The sequence below is a fragment of the Equus asinus genome, chromosome 15, assembly GCF_041296235.1.
Source record: "Equus asinus isolate D_3611 breed Donkey chromosome 15, EquAss-T2T_v2, whole genome shotgun sequence".
Lineage (NCBI taxonomy): Eukaryota > Metazoa > Chordata > Mammalia > Perissodactyla > Equidae > Equus > Equus asinus.
The window spans coordinates 27,656,707-27,670,579 of record NC_091804.1 but is presented as its reverse complement, the minus strand read 5'-3'; the positions used below and the strand labels follow the sequence as shown (position 1 = coordinate 27,670,579).

Sequence of the window (13,873 nt, the reverse complement as noted above, 5' to 3'; positions counted from 1 at the left end):
TTTACAGTTTTAAGTAAAGGCACAGTCTCTCTGCCAGGATAGAATTTTCCTTATTTAAGGATTCATGGTCTGCAAAATATGCTCCAAGGTCATGTCCTGATCTTGACAACTAAGTTCTCTTCTGGGGCTTTCCAACATAAAAGTCTGTGTACTAACTTCCAAAGTCAATAAGGTTTACAGAGCCTTAGGGCCATTATAAATCCTTTTTGGAGCCACCAGGGCATTTTTTTTAAATCAATAAATAATATTTTTAAAGTTTCATTCAGCATATGAAATCTATCCCTTCCTAAGCCATTTTATTTCCAGTGGAATTCAAATCAAATGTAGTTTATGGGTATGGAGATGATACCACTGAACCTAACATTAATAACATTTGTGCTTTGGGATTTGTTTTTCTTCTAGCAAAACTCCTTCTGATCCAACTACATCTCACTCATATTAGCTCCTGTGATCAAGGACAAGCATTAGAACCTAAAGAATAGGGGATAACACAGTAATAGCGGAGGCTAACCCAAGTGACGTCAAGTTCTAGCCGCACATACACAAACTGGAGACTCACATGAATTTTTGTCAAGCCGAGGACGTTTTAATGGGACTTCACTTCCTTTTGATATTTTCCGTCTTCTCAATTCCAATGTTATTGGTTGCAAAGTTTGAGAATTTGAATCCACAGCTACAACATATATAAAATCAGACACACAAAAAAAGGAGTATGTAATTTCTTAGTCCAGTTCTCATTATTATATATAAATAAAACACATACATACACACACACACACACACACACACACACACCCTTGCATGATGAAGAGACCCTCAAAGGGCATTCTTACTTAAGCTAAAAGAAAAAAAAACTGAAATGGGTGAGAAACTACTTCCTTATGGGAGATGCTGACACCTTGCAGACTGACCTCCTGAATCTCTCCTTTTGGTCTCTCCTATGACCCAGCTTTGGTCATATACTTCTCTCCTGAAACTCTCTCTTTAAAAAACTATACCCCAATATGACTTCTTAAAACACGAGGTGGGGGCAGGGCCGGCCCCATGGCAGAGCGGTTAAGTTCACACGTTCCGCTTCAGTGGCCCAGGGTTTGCTGGTTCAGATCCCAGGTGCCAACCTACCCACTGCTCATCAAGCCATGCTGTGGCAGGCATCCCACATATAAAGTAGAGGAAGATGGCTATGGATGTTAGCTCAGGGCCAGTTTTCCTCAGCAAACAGGAGGATTGGTGGTAGATGTTAGCTGAGGGCTAACCTTCGTCAAAAAAATAAAAATAAAAAATTTTTTAATTTAAAAAGTTTTTTAAAATAAAACATGAAGGTAAAAGAGCAACAGAAATGTCATTTTTATCACCATCAAATCTTCGTTTCAAAACTTGGCATAGCCAACACTCAGGAAATCCACCATGCTGGCTAATTCCTAAAATGTGTACCCTGGGACTATGACTTGATTATTTTCAATCTCTACTTGCTAAATTAGTTATCTTGGCACCAGTCCTAGCTCTGAGGGACCAAAAAGAATATCAACATTTATAACCTCTTATAAACAATTCCAGAAGAACCTCAGGAGACTATGCTATTTGATAGTCAGTGTTCCAAGCAAGGCTGCTGATCATTAGCAAATCCAGCTCTAACATAATTCAGCAGTGCAGGTGCTACACCCTTGGATAGTACTCACACTTTATTTTTAAACCTAACACTTAAGAAGTTTTCCCCCAATCAGGAATGAGAATCCAAAAGGCAGGCAGAAAAAAATCAAAGAAAAGAAATTGGGAAGCTTGAGGGGAAGATAGGGCTAAGGAGTCTGATGAAGGCTGAAAGGAGAGAGAGAAAAGGGGAAAGCGGAGTGGAGGAGGGAGGAAGGAAAGAAATGGGAGGGAAACAAGAAGGTAAAGAGAGAAGACTCATCTAAGACCAGCAGTTTCACATCCGCCATGTCAAATGGCCAAACAAGAGATGGGGTGAGCTCTGAGGAGGCAAATGTAATGAGAGTGCTGAACTCCTTGGCTCTTCCTGTGTTCAATCTTCCCAACGCGCCAATACTATTTTGTTCCAAGTGGTGGGAACTTGGAGATCACACACATTTCAAATTAAACACAAATACAAACAACCCTCCCTAACAGCTCAGATCCTGTTCCAATCAAGTCTGTCCAATCTAGAGAGCTCAAGGCTCCCGTAAGTCAATGAACTTATTCCAAGCACTTTTTAAAGGGGATCTCAAATATACGTAATATTGTCAAGCCGTCTTCACTGTTGAGACCACATACGAATGGAGGCTGACTATACAGAACTTCAGTATTTCCCAAACTCTTCTTACAGAAAGAATCATCTAGGAAGACTGCAACAATTCGAACTCCCAGATCCTGCTGCAGGGATTCTGACTGGAGAAGAATGCCTCAGGCAAGTGTTAACAGTAAACTTGGAAAACACCATTTCTCTATTAAATTGATCCTATCTGGTATGAAATCCTACACTCACAAAATAAAAGCAATAAGCTGAATGCCCTTTCTCATCCAGGTGAAGGTATGCAGCTTCAGGGGAGCAGTCTACAAACTGGTGAGCCACTACCCCAGCACACACTTCCCAGAGGTATGAGCCAAAGCATGAATAGCTAAAGGGGAATCTGTTTCAGAACACTCAATTCCCACATAGACTCTTTTCTAAACCGAGATGACGACACATCAGATGTCTGCCAGTTCACATTTTCCACCTCTCCTTGCATAAGAGCCCTTCTCCCACTTACATAAAAAGGCCTGCTTCTCGATCATCCTACATTTTAACACAGTACACTGCCCAGGGGTTTAAAACCTCCAGACTTTCTCAACTGGGGTTCCTCATTTGAAGAGAGAACACTGTTGTTATTTTCTCAATTCTCCCAAGGGTGGTTTATAACTAGTACCATTCTCAATGCACAGAAGAGAAGTCACCTCATTACAGATCATGGATGCCATGGGCATTAGGGCTTAATTCTCTCCCAGAACCCTGTTGAAAAAGCTACCCAATTTAGGCCAGTGCTGTCCAATAGAAACATAATGAGAACCACGAATGCAAGTCACATATGTAATTCTATATTTTTTAGTCATCACATTAATAGGTTTTAAAAAAAGTGAAATTAGTTTTAAGAATATATTTAACTCAATACATCCAAAAACATCATTTCAACATGTAATCAATACAAAAATTATTAATATTTTACATTCTCGGTTTTTTTGTACTGAGTATTTGAAATCCAGTATGTATCTTACACTTACAGTACATCTCAATTCAGACTAGCCACATTTCAAGTGCTCAACTGCCAAACGTGGCTGCAGCTACCATATTGGACAGCACAGGTCTAGGCCCTGTTTAGGCCTGGGACAATTCCAGCAGCTCCGCTCTTGAGGGTGAAACCTAGTTATAATCACTAAAGGGGGAGGTGCCTTACTTCATCTGGGAAGAAATCACCTGTTGTCTAATTTCCTATCTTAAAATTAGAACTCAGATGTGAAAAGTCTGTCTACTGGCAAAGGGTACTAATACATTTATTTGCAGTAAATTAGATTTTTTTCCCACAGAAATTAAGTCTGATGTAGCTGTCCGGACTGATAGAGAGGCCTGGCTTTGCATTTCTACACCATAAGAGAACAAAGAATGAGCTAACATTGTAGTTCCACAGTTTTGATGAAAATATATTTTATGTCATATTTTATATTTTAAATATATCTTTTGCAGCTATTTAAATTTGTGAGAAAAAATTGATATCACTTTGAAATGTGCTAGGGGACTCACAATTTTTCAATAGTCACGTGGAGAATACAGAAGCAAGAACATCTGAAGAACACTGCCAGATAATCGTGGGCAGCAGTCAGCCTAGAAATCCTGGGGGCTCTTCATGCCACTAAATTAATCTAGAGAAGGAATGTTTGGCTTAGGAAGAAACTAAGGGTTTGTTTCATTCTTGGTTATTCTAGAATTCCAAATTTCAGCTTTTTTTAATAATTGTGTATTCTTCCCTAAATCTGTACCCTCTAACCTTGACTCTTCCCAATTAGCCAACTCAGCTTTTTATTTAGACTGTGAAAATTTCCAATCAATAATCACTCTCCAGAGAGCTCAATTTCAAAATGCACCCATGCCTTTCTAAGCCCAGTGTTCTTTGGTCCCACCTCCTCCAGACGCCCACAACTATTTACTTCTCCTCCTTTCCTCTTTCATGTCTCTCATGAAAACTGTATTTCCTGATCCCAGGTTCTATTAAGCTTACTTAAACTGAGATCATTTGAATAGGCACAAGCAAAAGGCCTTAGCTTCTTAGGTTTTATCATATAAGCTGAAGTATCCAGTGGACAGTTATCTGACACCCCAGAAGCTCAGTCAGAGACACGTTTCCCAACTTGTGTTCATCTGGATACGGGCCTCCCTTAAACTTCAGCTCCACAGACAGGACTTGTTTTCAGATCACAGGACGACTCAAAGTCAGTCACAAAAACAAAAGATTAAAGTACAGGAGTTACAAAGAACCACAAAGGGCCACAGAAGAACACTCTGGCACTGCCCATTGCAGAGCCCACTTGGGAAACTCACCAGTAGGAGCTATGGAAGGGGGTCTGCCTCGTTTTCTTTTTGGCTCCCTCAAGTTTTCCTGTGGACTCTTCACAATGTCATTTTCAGGTTTCTTATCCACTTGAGCATCTCCAGAGTACTCTCTGTCATTTTCTGAAATGTTCTCCTTATCTTCCTTCTCGTTCTTGGGAAGGCTTTTCTCTGACACCTTCCCCTTTTCAGAAGAGATTAATTTTCCTTCTTTATCAGACTGCTTGGGTCGCTTTTCTGTCTTTAAGGTTTTGTCCTCTTTGTCTTTCTTCACGTTGACCGTGGCTTTTCTCTGCTCTTTAAACTTCTCTCGTTTATCAGGAGATGATGAAAGACTTTTGTGATCTGTCTCTTTAGGCCTAGCATTACCCACAATATTCTAAAATGAGCAAAATAGTGATGAAACAGACTTTGTGATTACTTGCAAATATAAAGTCAAATGGTTTTTTCTGCAAACTTATGAAAACAAACAAAGAAATTAAAAGAGGACATATGCCAGGTCACTTAATGGAAAGCACCACTGAAAACACCCACCATACTCCAAGGCTTTGAGAACCAATCCAAAGTTTAAAGAAAACAATGGTCATGGTCAATTCCTTCTGAGACAAAGCTATCTCCTTTATGATTAATAAGTCACTAGAAAATAACTAAAGCGACACACACACATGAGATCCAGGGACTTCTTCTGGAAAGCAATCTTGCTGATAGAGGTGTTCTAAGAAAATACAATTCATACCCTGTCCTTCTCATCCCAAGCATGACTACACTGAGCCAGGGCTTTCAGGGGCCTGCCTCAGTTTGCCAGTAGATGATGATGCCCTGTGTAGAGAAGAATCCAAACTGCTAACTGGAAGCTGAAGAGGAAAGCTGTAAAAATTTTCCAACCCAGAAACAAGGTCTTTGCTTCCTCTGCTGGGTACAGGCTGTGCTCAGTCCAACAAGCCAACTACTTTGTTACTAGCTACTGAGTTTTTGTCCATTAGGAGGAAGTACTGCTTCTTGGTTACTTTCCTTCTAAATTACTTTCTTTAAAACTCATCCTAAAAATCTCATGTCCTAGTATGACCATCACATAATAAAGCCAGCTCTGAAAGTTCTGGAGTTTACAGCTAAGTTTATTTGTGTATGTATCTCTCTTCTAAGATCTCAAGAGAAGAGCAGAGACCATCATATCACGTTCATATGGGATCCCCAGCACCTAGCGCACACCAAGCGTATACATCTTTGCCAGAAGCAGAAAGGAGTGCATAAATACTCACTGAGTGCAAGTTTAATTTGTCCCATAGGGGAAAATAATAAATAAGGAGAATCCATGTAGTTAGAGCCTAGAAAGAAATATTTTTTCAAGTCCCAAAAATTTTCTGAAAGTAGCCAGGTTTGAGAAAAAGCACTCCTCAGTAACTGCTGGCAGCAATATAAACTGCAACCATCTAGGGGTAAAGCGGGGAAAGAAGTGTGTTGGCAATTTGGGTCAAAAGACTTAAAAGTTTATGCTTTTGAATTAGAACAAATTGCTAGAAATGAGATCTGCTAAGAGAAAAATAAGGCTTGTGCGCTCAGATTTACAAATATCCTTAAATGGTCATGAGGGAATTGGTTACACAAAGTAGGGTTGCATCTACATTACAGAATACTATATAGCCATTAAAAGCCATATTCTCACACAGTATTAGGAACTTAGGAAAATGTCATTTTGTTAAAAGAAAGGAGCAAGTTATAGAATAGTAATACACTACAGGACTCCAATTTTGAAAAGAAATATATATTCATAAATACTTAACAAAAAACACAAAAGGATATACATCAAAATGTTAAGAGCAATTGTATTTAGATGACAGAATTATATAGTTTTTACTTTCTTTGTGCTTTTCTGTACTTTCCAAATTTTCTGCAGCAAATATGTATTGTTTTTTAACTTCAAAAAAAGATAAATGCTCCTAAAATATAGATTATCAAAATATTTAGGGCAGTGTGGTCCTACAAAAAAACTCAATCTATTCTATATGAAAAATGCTTTAACAATTGTGTGACATATTTTTTTAAGAAGTTTTGCTTTGTAAGTGGCTATTACAGAATCCTAGACTATTAGGGTTGAAGGGAGCTGAGAAGTCATTTATCCAAAAATCACTATACCCTCTTGGAAAAGAAAGACAAGCAAACAGGAGCCATGGGCCCGTGCTTGACCACCTGCAGGTCCGAGATGAGGCAAGACACTCAGAGGCAGCTGGGAAGTGAGAACTGAATCACCCACAAATCCACACCGGGTAAGGTGCCCATCTCCAAGCCAAAGCACCAGGAGTGCTATCGATCCGATTACTGAGCACAGCAGAGTAAACAGTTGAAGGTTCGTTATCTGCAGCCCCAGACATCCATTTGGGGAGGTTTTGGATACAATCTGACAGTTCTGGAAAAGTTCTTAATATGGTCCTCTATCTGTATTAACTCATTCCATAAACTCACAAAAAAACTGCCAAATTTAAGGCAAAAATAATGTTTGAGAGTACTGTGCAGCTCCTTAGATGCTGGAGGGGTAAATGATCAAAGGAAAACATCTTCAGGGCTAAATCTTTGTAATTTTGTCAATTTTCTGAAGAGGAAAACCAGCAAAAGACAAAAATGTTCTTGAGGCTACCTTTAGAGATATCATATGCCATAATCCTTTGAAATTGCTAAATGTATGTAGAGAAGAATTTACCAAAATCTGTGATAAGTGGAAGCATTTGATCATCATAAAGGAAATAACAGGTTCCAGTGTCACCAATACTATCACATCAACAATCACCCAAAGAGGTGAGCAAAAATTAGTAACAATTAGAATTTTTTTAAAAAAATCAATATCCAAATTTTGATCTCTCTTTCCTCTCAACTATTTGATTAAGACATAAACATGAAAAAGACCAAAGGGGGAAAAAAATCACGAAGAAAGTAGGCAACACCTCTAGATGATCCGATCCGTGTGCACCGTATTTCTAGTATCAAAACTCAGGTCCTGTGCTCAGGCAAACACATGCATGGTGACTGGGACAAAAGGAAACAAAATTTTCAACCGAAGCACATCTAGTGCAAGTGATTGGCAAATCCACACCAAAATGTAGCTCTGTAACCATCAAGTCAGGATCCTGACCTGAAGGACAAAGTTCGATGAAAAGAAAACATCCTCTAGATCTCCTCAAGCATTTCAGCAAGTTCCTTGTGATGGGTAACAGCTCTGGGGGCGGGGCACAGGGAGAGAGAAAAAAGAATAACCTGACACTTTTGATAAAAGATGAGGAAAACAGTTAATAGGTAATAGTATCCAAGCATTTGGTGCTTTTGAAAAGAAGAATCTGTGTTAAAAGGAAATGGCAGAGAGAGACAAATATTCACAATTCCTGAAAACTTGTATACTGCTTTCTGGGGAAATCATGTCAGATGGAGGAAATAAAGACTTTGCCATCATAAACAAATGTAATGTCTTTATTCGAGAAACAAAACTACAATGTTAGCATTATTCATACCATAAAGCACAAAACCACATTTCTCACCTGATCTTTGGAAAAAGCTTTGACATGAATATGTTTGACAGTCTGAATTACTCCATCATAAAATTTCACAGTGTAAGTACCTAAAATTCAAGAAGATATCATGATTTTAACTTACAGTTTTCATGAAAGCAAGAAAACTTTTCAAAGTATAAACACAAGGCAGTTCCAATCACAATAATAAACTTACGGGAATTAAAAAATTACTTAAGAATCACATTCAGTCTAACTTATATCCAAGACAGTAGTATGCTTGCCTTTCTTTTTATCTATACAAATCTTTTTATCTATATAAATCAAAATCCATCAAAAAATAACTCATTTTTATGATCCGTCATTAAAATAAAAAAACTTGCACTGAATTTAGATCAAGAACAAAGAATAGTAAAACGATTAAGAATGTGAGGAAAATGTAGACATTTATTTCTTGGTGAATTATTAATTTTCATCATTTAAGCTTTATTTTCTGGGCTTAGTTACGGGTAGTAATATCTTTTAATTTGCGAAGAAACATGACTGTCTGTAAAAGGTATCATTTTTTTTAGAGGTCACATTAATCTCAAAATCTATACCTTCACATTACAATATTTAAAAATAGACACTTGGCCAAAACACTAAATGTGCCTGCTACGTTGTCAGTTTTATTCCATCAGAAAAAAATGTCCAACAAAAATCCCTCTCTGCTAAAAAACTGAAGCCGGAAATCCAAATAATCTATCTTCCCAAATAAAGCATCCAACTAGAAAAGTTCTCATTAGTTGCACCCAAATCAATACTTTCAAACTTTGGCATCTTAGAACCCACCCACGTCCCCTTTTTTTGTCCCAGGGATTAAAAAAAAAGAATCACAGATAATCATGTAATGGGTTTACTGTTGGTAAACATGGTCAGTTTCCAGAACTGATTTCCCACCCACCATGAAAAGAAAAAAAATATCCCAAGGGCTGGGAACAGAAGAATGCAATAAGAAAGTTAAGACTTTCTAGCTGGTTACCTCCTTCTTATACATTCATCTCTCCACCGCCTCCCCACCTCTCCTCCAGTCCTAAGTAGGATCCTATCAATGGCTAGCCACCTCTATTGAAAGCCTCCCTCTCTAGTGTTCAAAGTCCAATGCAATCTGAGCCCAATTATCTTCCAAACTTCATTTCTTATTACCAGCATACAATATCCACCAATTCAAAATGATTAGCCAGTTGCCACCCACTGAAACTGCCTTGCGATATTCCCACCTCCACATCTTTATCAAAGTGTTTTCCTGCCTGAAATGTGCCACTCATTGATTCTTAAGCACCCAGCTCAAATGACCACAATAGTTCTGTAAAAGCTTCCTGACTTCCTACCTGCAGGAGATTTCTCCTTGCTCTGACCTTCTCAAAGACTCAGTTGGCACCTGGCCTGCAGAGCCTCACACTTTGGTCTACTTCACATAGAAGGCAGATCCCAAATGGAAGGCAGGCTTTCCAAGGCCAGAGTTTCTCTCTCACACAGCACTTGGCTCAACCTAGACCAGTGCTTCTCAAAATGTGGTCCCTAGATCAGCAGTATCAGTAATTCCTGGGAACTTGCTAGAAATGCAAGTTGTGAGCCCCACCCCCGATTTACTGAATCAAAAACTCTCTGTGTTTGGGGCCAAACCATGGCCTAGTGGTTAAGTTCGGTGTATTACACTTTGGCGGCCTGGGTTCAGTGCCCAGGGGTGGACCTACACAACTCATTGGCAGCCATGCTGTGGTGGCGACCCACATACAAAATAGAGGAAGATTGGCACAGATGTTAGCTCAGGGCAAATCTTCCTCAGCAAAACAAACAAACAAAACACTTCTGTGCGTTTTAACAAGTCTTTCAGGTGATTGTAGTGAACACTAGAGTCTAAGAACCACCACTGTAGACAATTAGTAATTACCCACTGATCTTTACTCCTGGTAATTACAAAATAAAAGTGACTATCTGTCACAAGTGTCACCAATACACAAAGAAAGTGGCTAGCAAACAAGGCAGGATATATAGTTATACTGACTGGTTGGTTAAAACAAGCAATTAGATGACAGGTCATGATAAAGGATTCTACTTAAGGCAGCTCAGCAATGACTGATGAGTAGTTAAAACAAAGATCTGGGTTCCTGTCTTTCTGTCTCTCCTGTGAGGGTGCCGGCAAGCAAGGGATCAATGATAAGCAATGCTATGGAACTCTTAACAGACCCTTTTCAAGCAACTATGGTGCAGTTCTGGCCAGCCTGAGGATGGGAGTAGGAGATGGAGGCTTTAAAAACCCAATTCTCATGAAATCTTAAATATTAAGTAAGCCAACAAGCCATCCAAGCTATACTTTCAACTATTTTATCAACAAAGAAAGTTCAGCATCAGTTACATCACAACGAAAACTATCCATTTTTACACACATTTCGAACATCTAGACGGACAACATTGACTAATGCTACCCAATAGTCCAACATTTTCAGCTATTTGAGGTCAATTTTGAAGCTTACTCCTGACGGCAGGCTCAAAAAGGAGGCCTTAGATGAAGGGTTATGCCCGAGTTCCATGGTAAGTCTAAAACAGAGCTAGGATTAGAACCCAAGGCTGTCTGCTGACCTCTGACCAATTCTTCTCCCACCACCCCACACTGCCTATACCTCAAGTCCCTCAGCCTAAAGTCCAAAAGACAGACCCAGAGCACCCCTGGCCACTCTAAAATGACCCAACCTATGGCCAAAGTTGCTGAGGGACCACTGTCCTTAGATAGCAATATCCCAGCCCTGACCCTTTTTGCTTCCAAAGGACTACAAAGGATCATCTTGAAACTTTCTCCCTTGATCATGCACACAGCCTAACTTGGGCTTCAATAAATCAGAAGGAACAAAACAACACATCCCATGGGTAACAGTGGCCTAGACCCACTTCTGGAGAGAAGCCCCAAATCTACTTTAATGCTTTCACGTATAACTAAAAGAATGTCTTCCCATGAAATCCTCTCATGGGTGACTGAAAATAGAGCTCTCCCATGGCCACAAATAACATGTAAATGACAGAATTCAAATAAGTGCATCTTTGACACAAAGGCCACCTACCTCAGGCTCCTGTAAGAAGCCCCTGTCCTTACAGTGCCAGGTGAAACAAGCTTCCTGGCCTCGCCCCTCTAGGGGTTAAGAACTCAGCATATCAGACGACCTTACAGCAGTCAGTAATGGCAGAAGGGATGTAGGAACAAGACTGGAGTTGCCCAGCAAGCTCCTCTTCTCTAGGACCAAAGAAACAGGGATACACAGGTGACTCTGCAGAAGACAGACTCCTGCTGCTCTTGAAATCGACCATAAATGTGACTCCAGCACCCTTTCTCTATCCCACTCATTCTCCAGGAGTCAGAGAACTCCAGAATGCCATGGATAGGAGACTCAAAGTTTTCAAACATGGTTTAAAAGTCCTCAGGTTTCCACAAATGTGCCTCAGGGGCTGCACAGAGGGATATGCACATGTCTGCAGGCATACCTTCCCTTCCCCCTAAGTCTTTTTCCTCTCAGCACTTTAAAAATTGGGCTTAGGTTCTGCAGCCAACAATTTCAAAAAATGCTCATCTATTCCAATTTCTTTCCTGATTTCTAACTGCTCAAATTAGTCCAGAACAAAGGCAGTGAATTGCCTATAATCACTGAGTAGGGAATAGGACCAGAACCTGTCTCCCAATCAGGGCTCTCAAGACACCACCAGGCTCCAGAAAGTATAGGCCATCTACACTCACCCTACCATCATATCAGGCATGCATACACATACATACATAAGCACACAATCACCCAGTAAACCCATGGCCCTAAATGACAACTCCTGCCGTTTTAGGAAAACCCTGCTCCAGAGAGGCAGCCTGGAACTGTGGGAACTGCAGTTCAGTAACTTTGGAACCCCACAGACTTCCCTTCAGATCTCAGCTCTACTAGTTATGTATGTGCTCTGTAACCTCAAGCAGTTTTTCCTGTGACCTTAGTTCCTCATCTGTAAAATAAGGCTCGGTTGACAGAAACAACCTTTCTATGGCTGTGCAAAGACTAAATAAGATAAAATATGGAAACTGCTAGCAAAGCGACTGTCACAGAACAAGGAATTGATAAGTGGCTCTAATTATTATCATCCACCAAGTCACTTATTTAAAAAGGAAGCACCAACCCCTCCCCCTCCAGAGAAGATAAGAGCCAAGCTAGCACCTCCATGTGTGGGCCTAAATCTTCCTTTTAGCTCTGTGCAAAGCTGTTCACATAATCCCAACATCCTCACATTTCAAATGTAGAATCAGTTACAGCGTGAAGAAAACAAAAAATAGTAAATGCTTCAACCCGAGATTCTGGAAATAAGATCATTTCCATAGAATCTCCTGTTATAAATGCAGACTTCAGGCACTGGGCCAAAGAGACTGAACCTGGGGAAAGGGAGCATGTGACCTCAGAGTATGCATAATTTTAAGGAACAGGGACCTGGTTCACCTGCTCACTCAACTTAAAGAACTACAGATCAACAGGAAGGAACAATTCCTCATTTTGTTGTAAATGCAAACCTACTTTCAGTTTCCCCCAGAGAGAATGCCTTGCAAGAGCAAAGTGGTCCACAACTGGGGGCACAAAGTCCTGACAGACAAGTAGCTCTGTTATCCCTGGTGTAGAAAACGGGAGCCGAGCAACCCCAGCAAAGAGCCAAGGTCAACTCACCAGAGATGGCTTCTGAACAAAGATTCCCTGGAAGCAGAATCCTATCTTTCACTCCAAAACACACGAAGTGTCTAACAAGGCTACCAGGTATGTCTGCCTTCACACTAAATAAGTTTACACTAAACGTAAACTTCGTTGCCATTGCTAAAGAACCATTCCAGGTGAAAAGGGCTAAATTACATGGCATTTTCCTCTCCAGTTTCCAAGTACTAAATAACTCCCTTAAGAAACTCTAAAGTTGCTATTTAGTTGAGATTCAATCATACCAGACTCCTAATGCCAACAGCCACTGCTTTCCACTCTGGCTAGAGGCCCCACCCACCAGCCTGTTCAGTCAATGCTCAGCCGCAGGAAAACCAGGGAGGTTAAGAGTAGTGAGAAGATCAGACCAAGCCTTCCAAAGATGAATTTACAGGGTGTGACTTCACTATATCCACGGCCTCCTTCTAGCAGCACCAACAAGACAGAATGACTTTTACAGGAAATTAAGGGGCCCCTTGCCAGCAGAGCTTCTCCTCATAGCGCCATAAAGCTGTGGTGGCCCCTGCTACAGAGGAAACTGAGGCAGGGCAGAAAATACCAGGGAAAAGAGTCCAGCATCGTCCCTCCCAATCGTGCAATTACTGGAATGAATCATGATGAACTAGAAACTGCTCACCAGCTCCCATGGATAAAATCCAACCCAAAGGCAGCACCTAAGAGTCATTATCTCATCTCAAAATCAGCACAGATCTGAGTTCCCACAAAGGCTAGCTTTCCTTCACAATCCAAGATGTGGCAATAATACTACCCAGCCATTCCACTAACTTTCAGGATTTCCCCTCCCGCATGTCCTTTTTCTCTCCTCCCCCTTCCAATTAGTCTCAAGAACCAAGATGGGTAGCAGCATAGTACAGGATTCCAGACCCAAAAACTCTGGGGAAAACACATTCTGGCAGAAATCTCCACTCATTTTCAATGTCCTTCAACTAACTAAAATTTTTGGAACTTACAGAACCAACGCACTTGGGCAGTAAAAGACCATTTTAGGAAAACCATTACCTCAAGACTCTTCCCTCCTATAATTTTAGCTTATGGAGGAAATA

At 40.4% G+C, this 13,873-nt stretch overlaps 1 protein-coding gene across 3 annotated transcripts in view; it reads right to left on the bottom strand.

Annotated features, from left to right (window-relative positions):
- The window catches only part of PHF20 (PHD finger protein 20), a 143,943-nt gene that overhangs the window by 71,484 nt on the left and 58,586 nt on the right, over positions 1-13,873 (bottom strand). For all 3 annotated transcript variants that reach the window (XM_044747851.2, XM_070485837.1, XM_044747852.2), the window contains 3 exons: positions 8,098-8,177; positions 4,565-4,952; positions 560-673 (listed from right to left, as the gene is read on the bottom strand). In XM_044747851.2, coding sequence (XP_044603786.1) covers positions 560-673; positions 4,565-4,952; positions 8,098-8,177 — 582 coding nt within the window. The remainder of the gene's footprint in view (positions 1-559; positions 674-4,564; positions 4,953-8,097; positions 8,178-13,873) is intronic.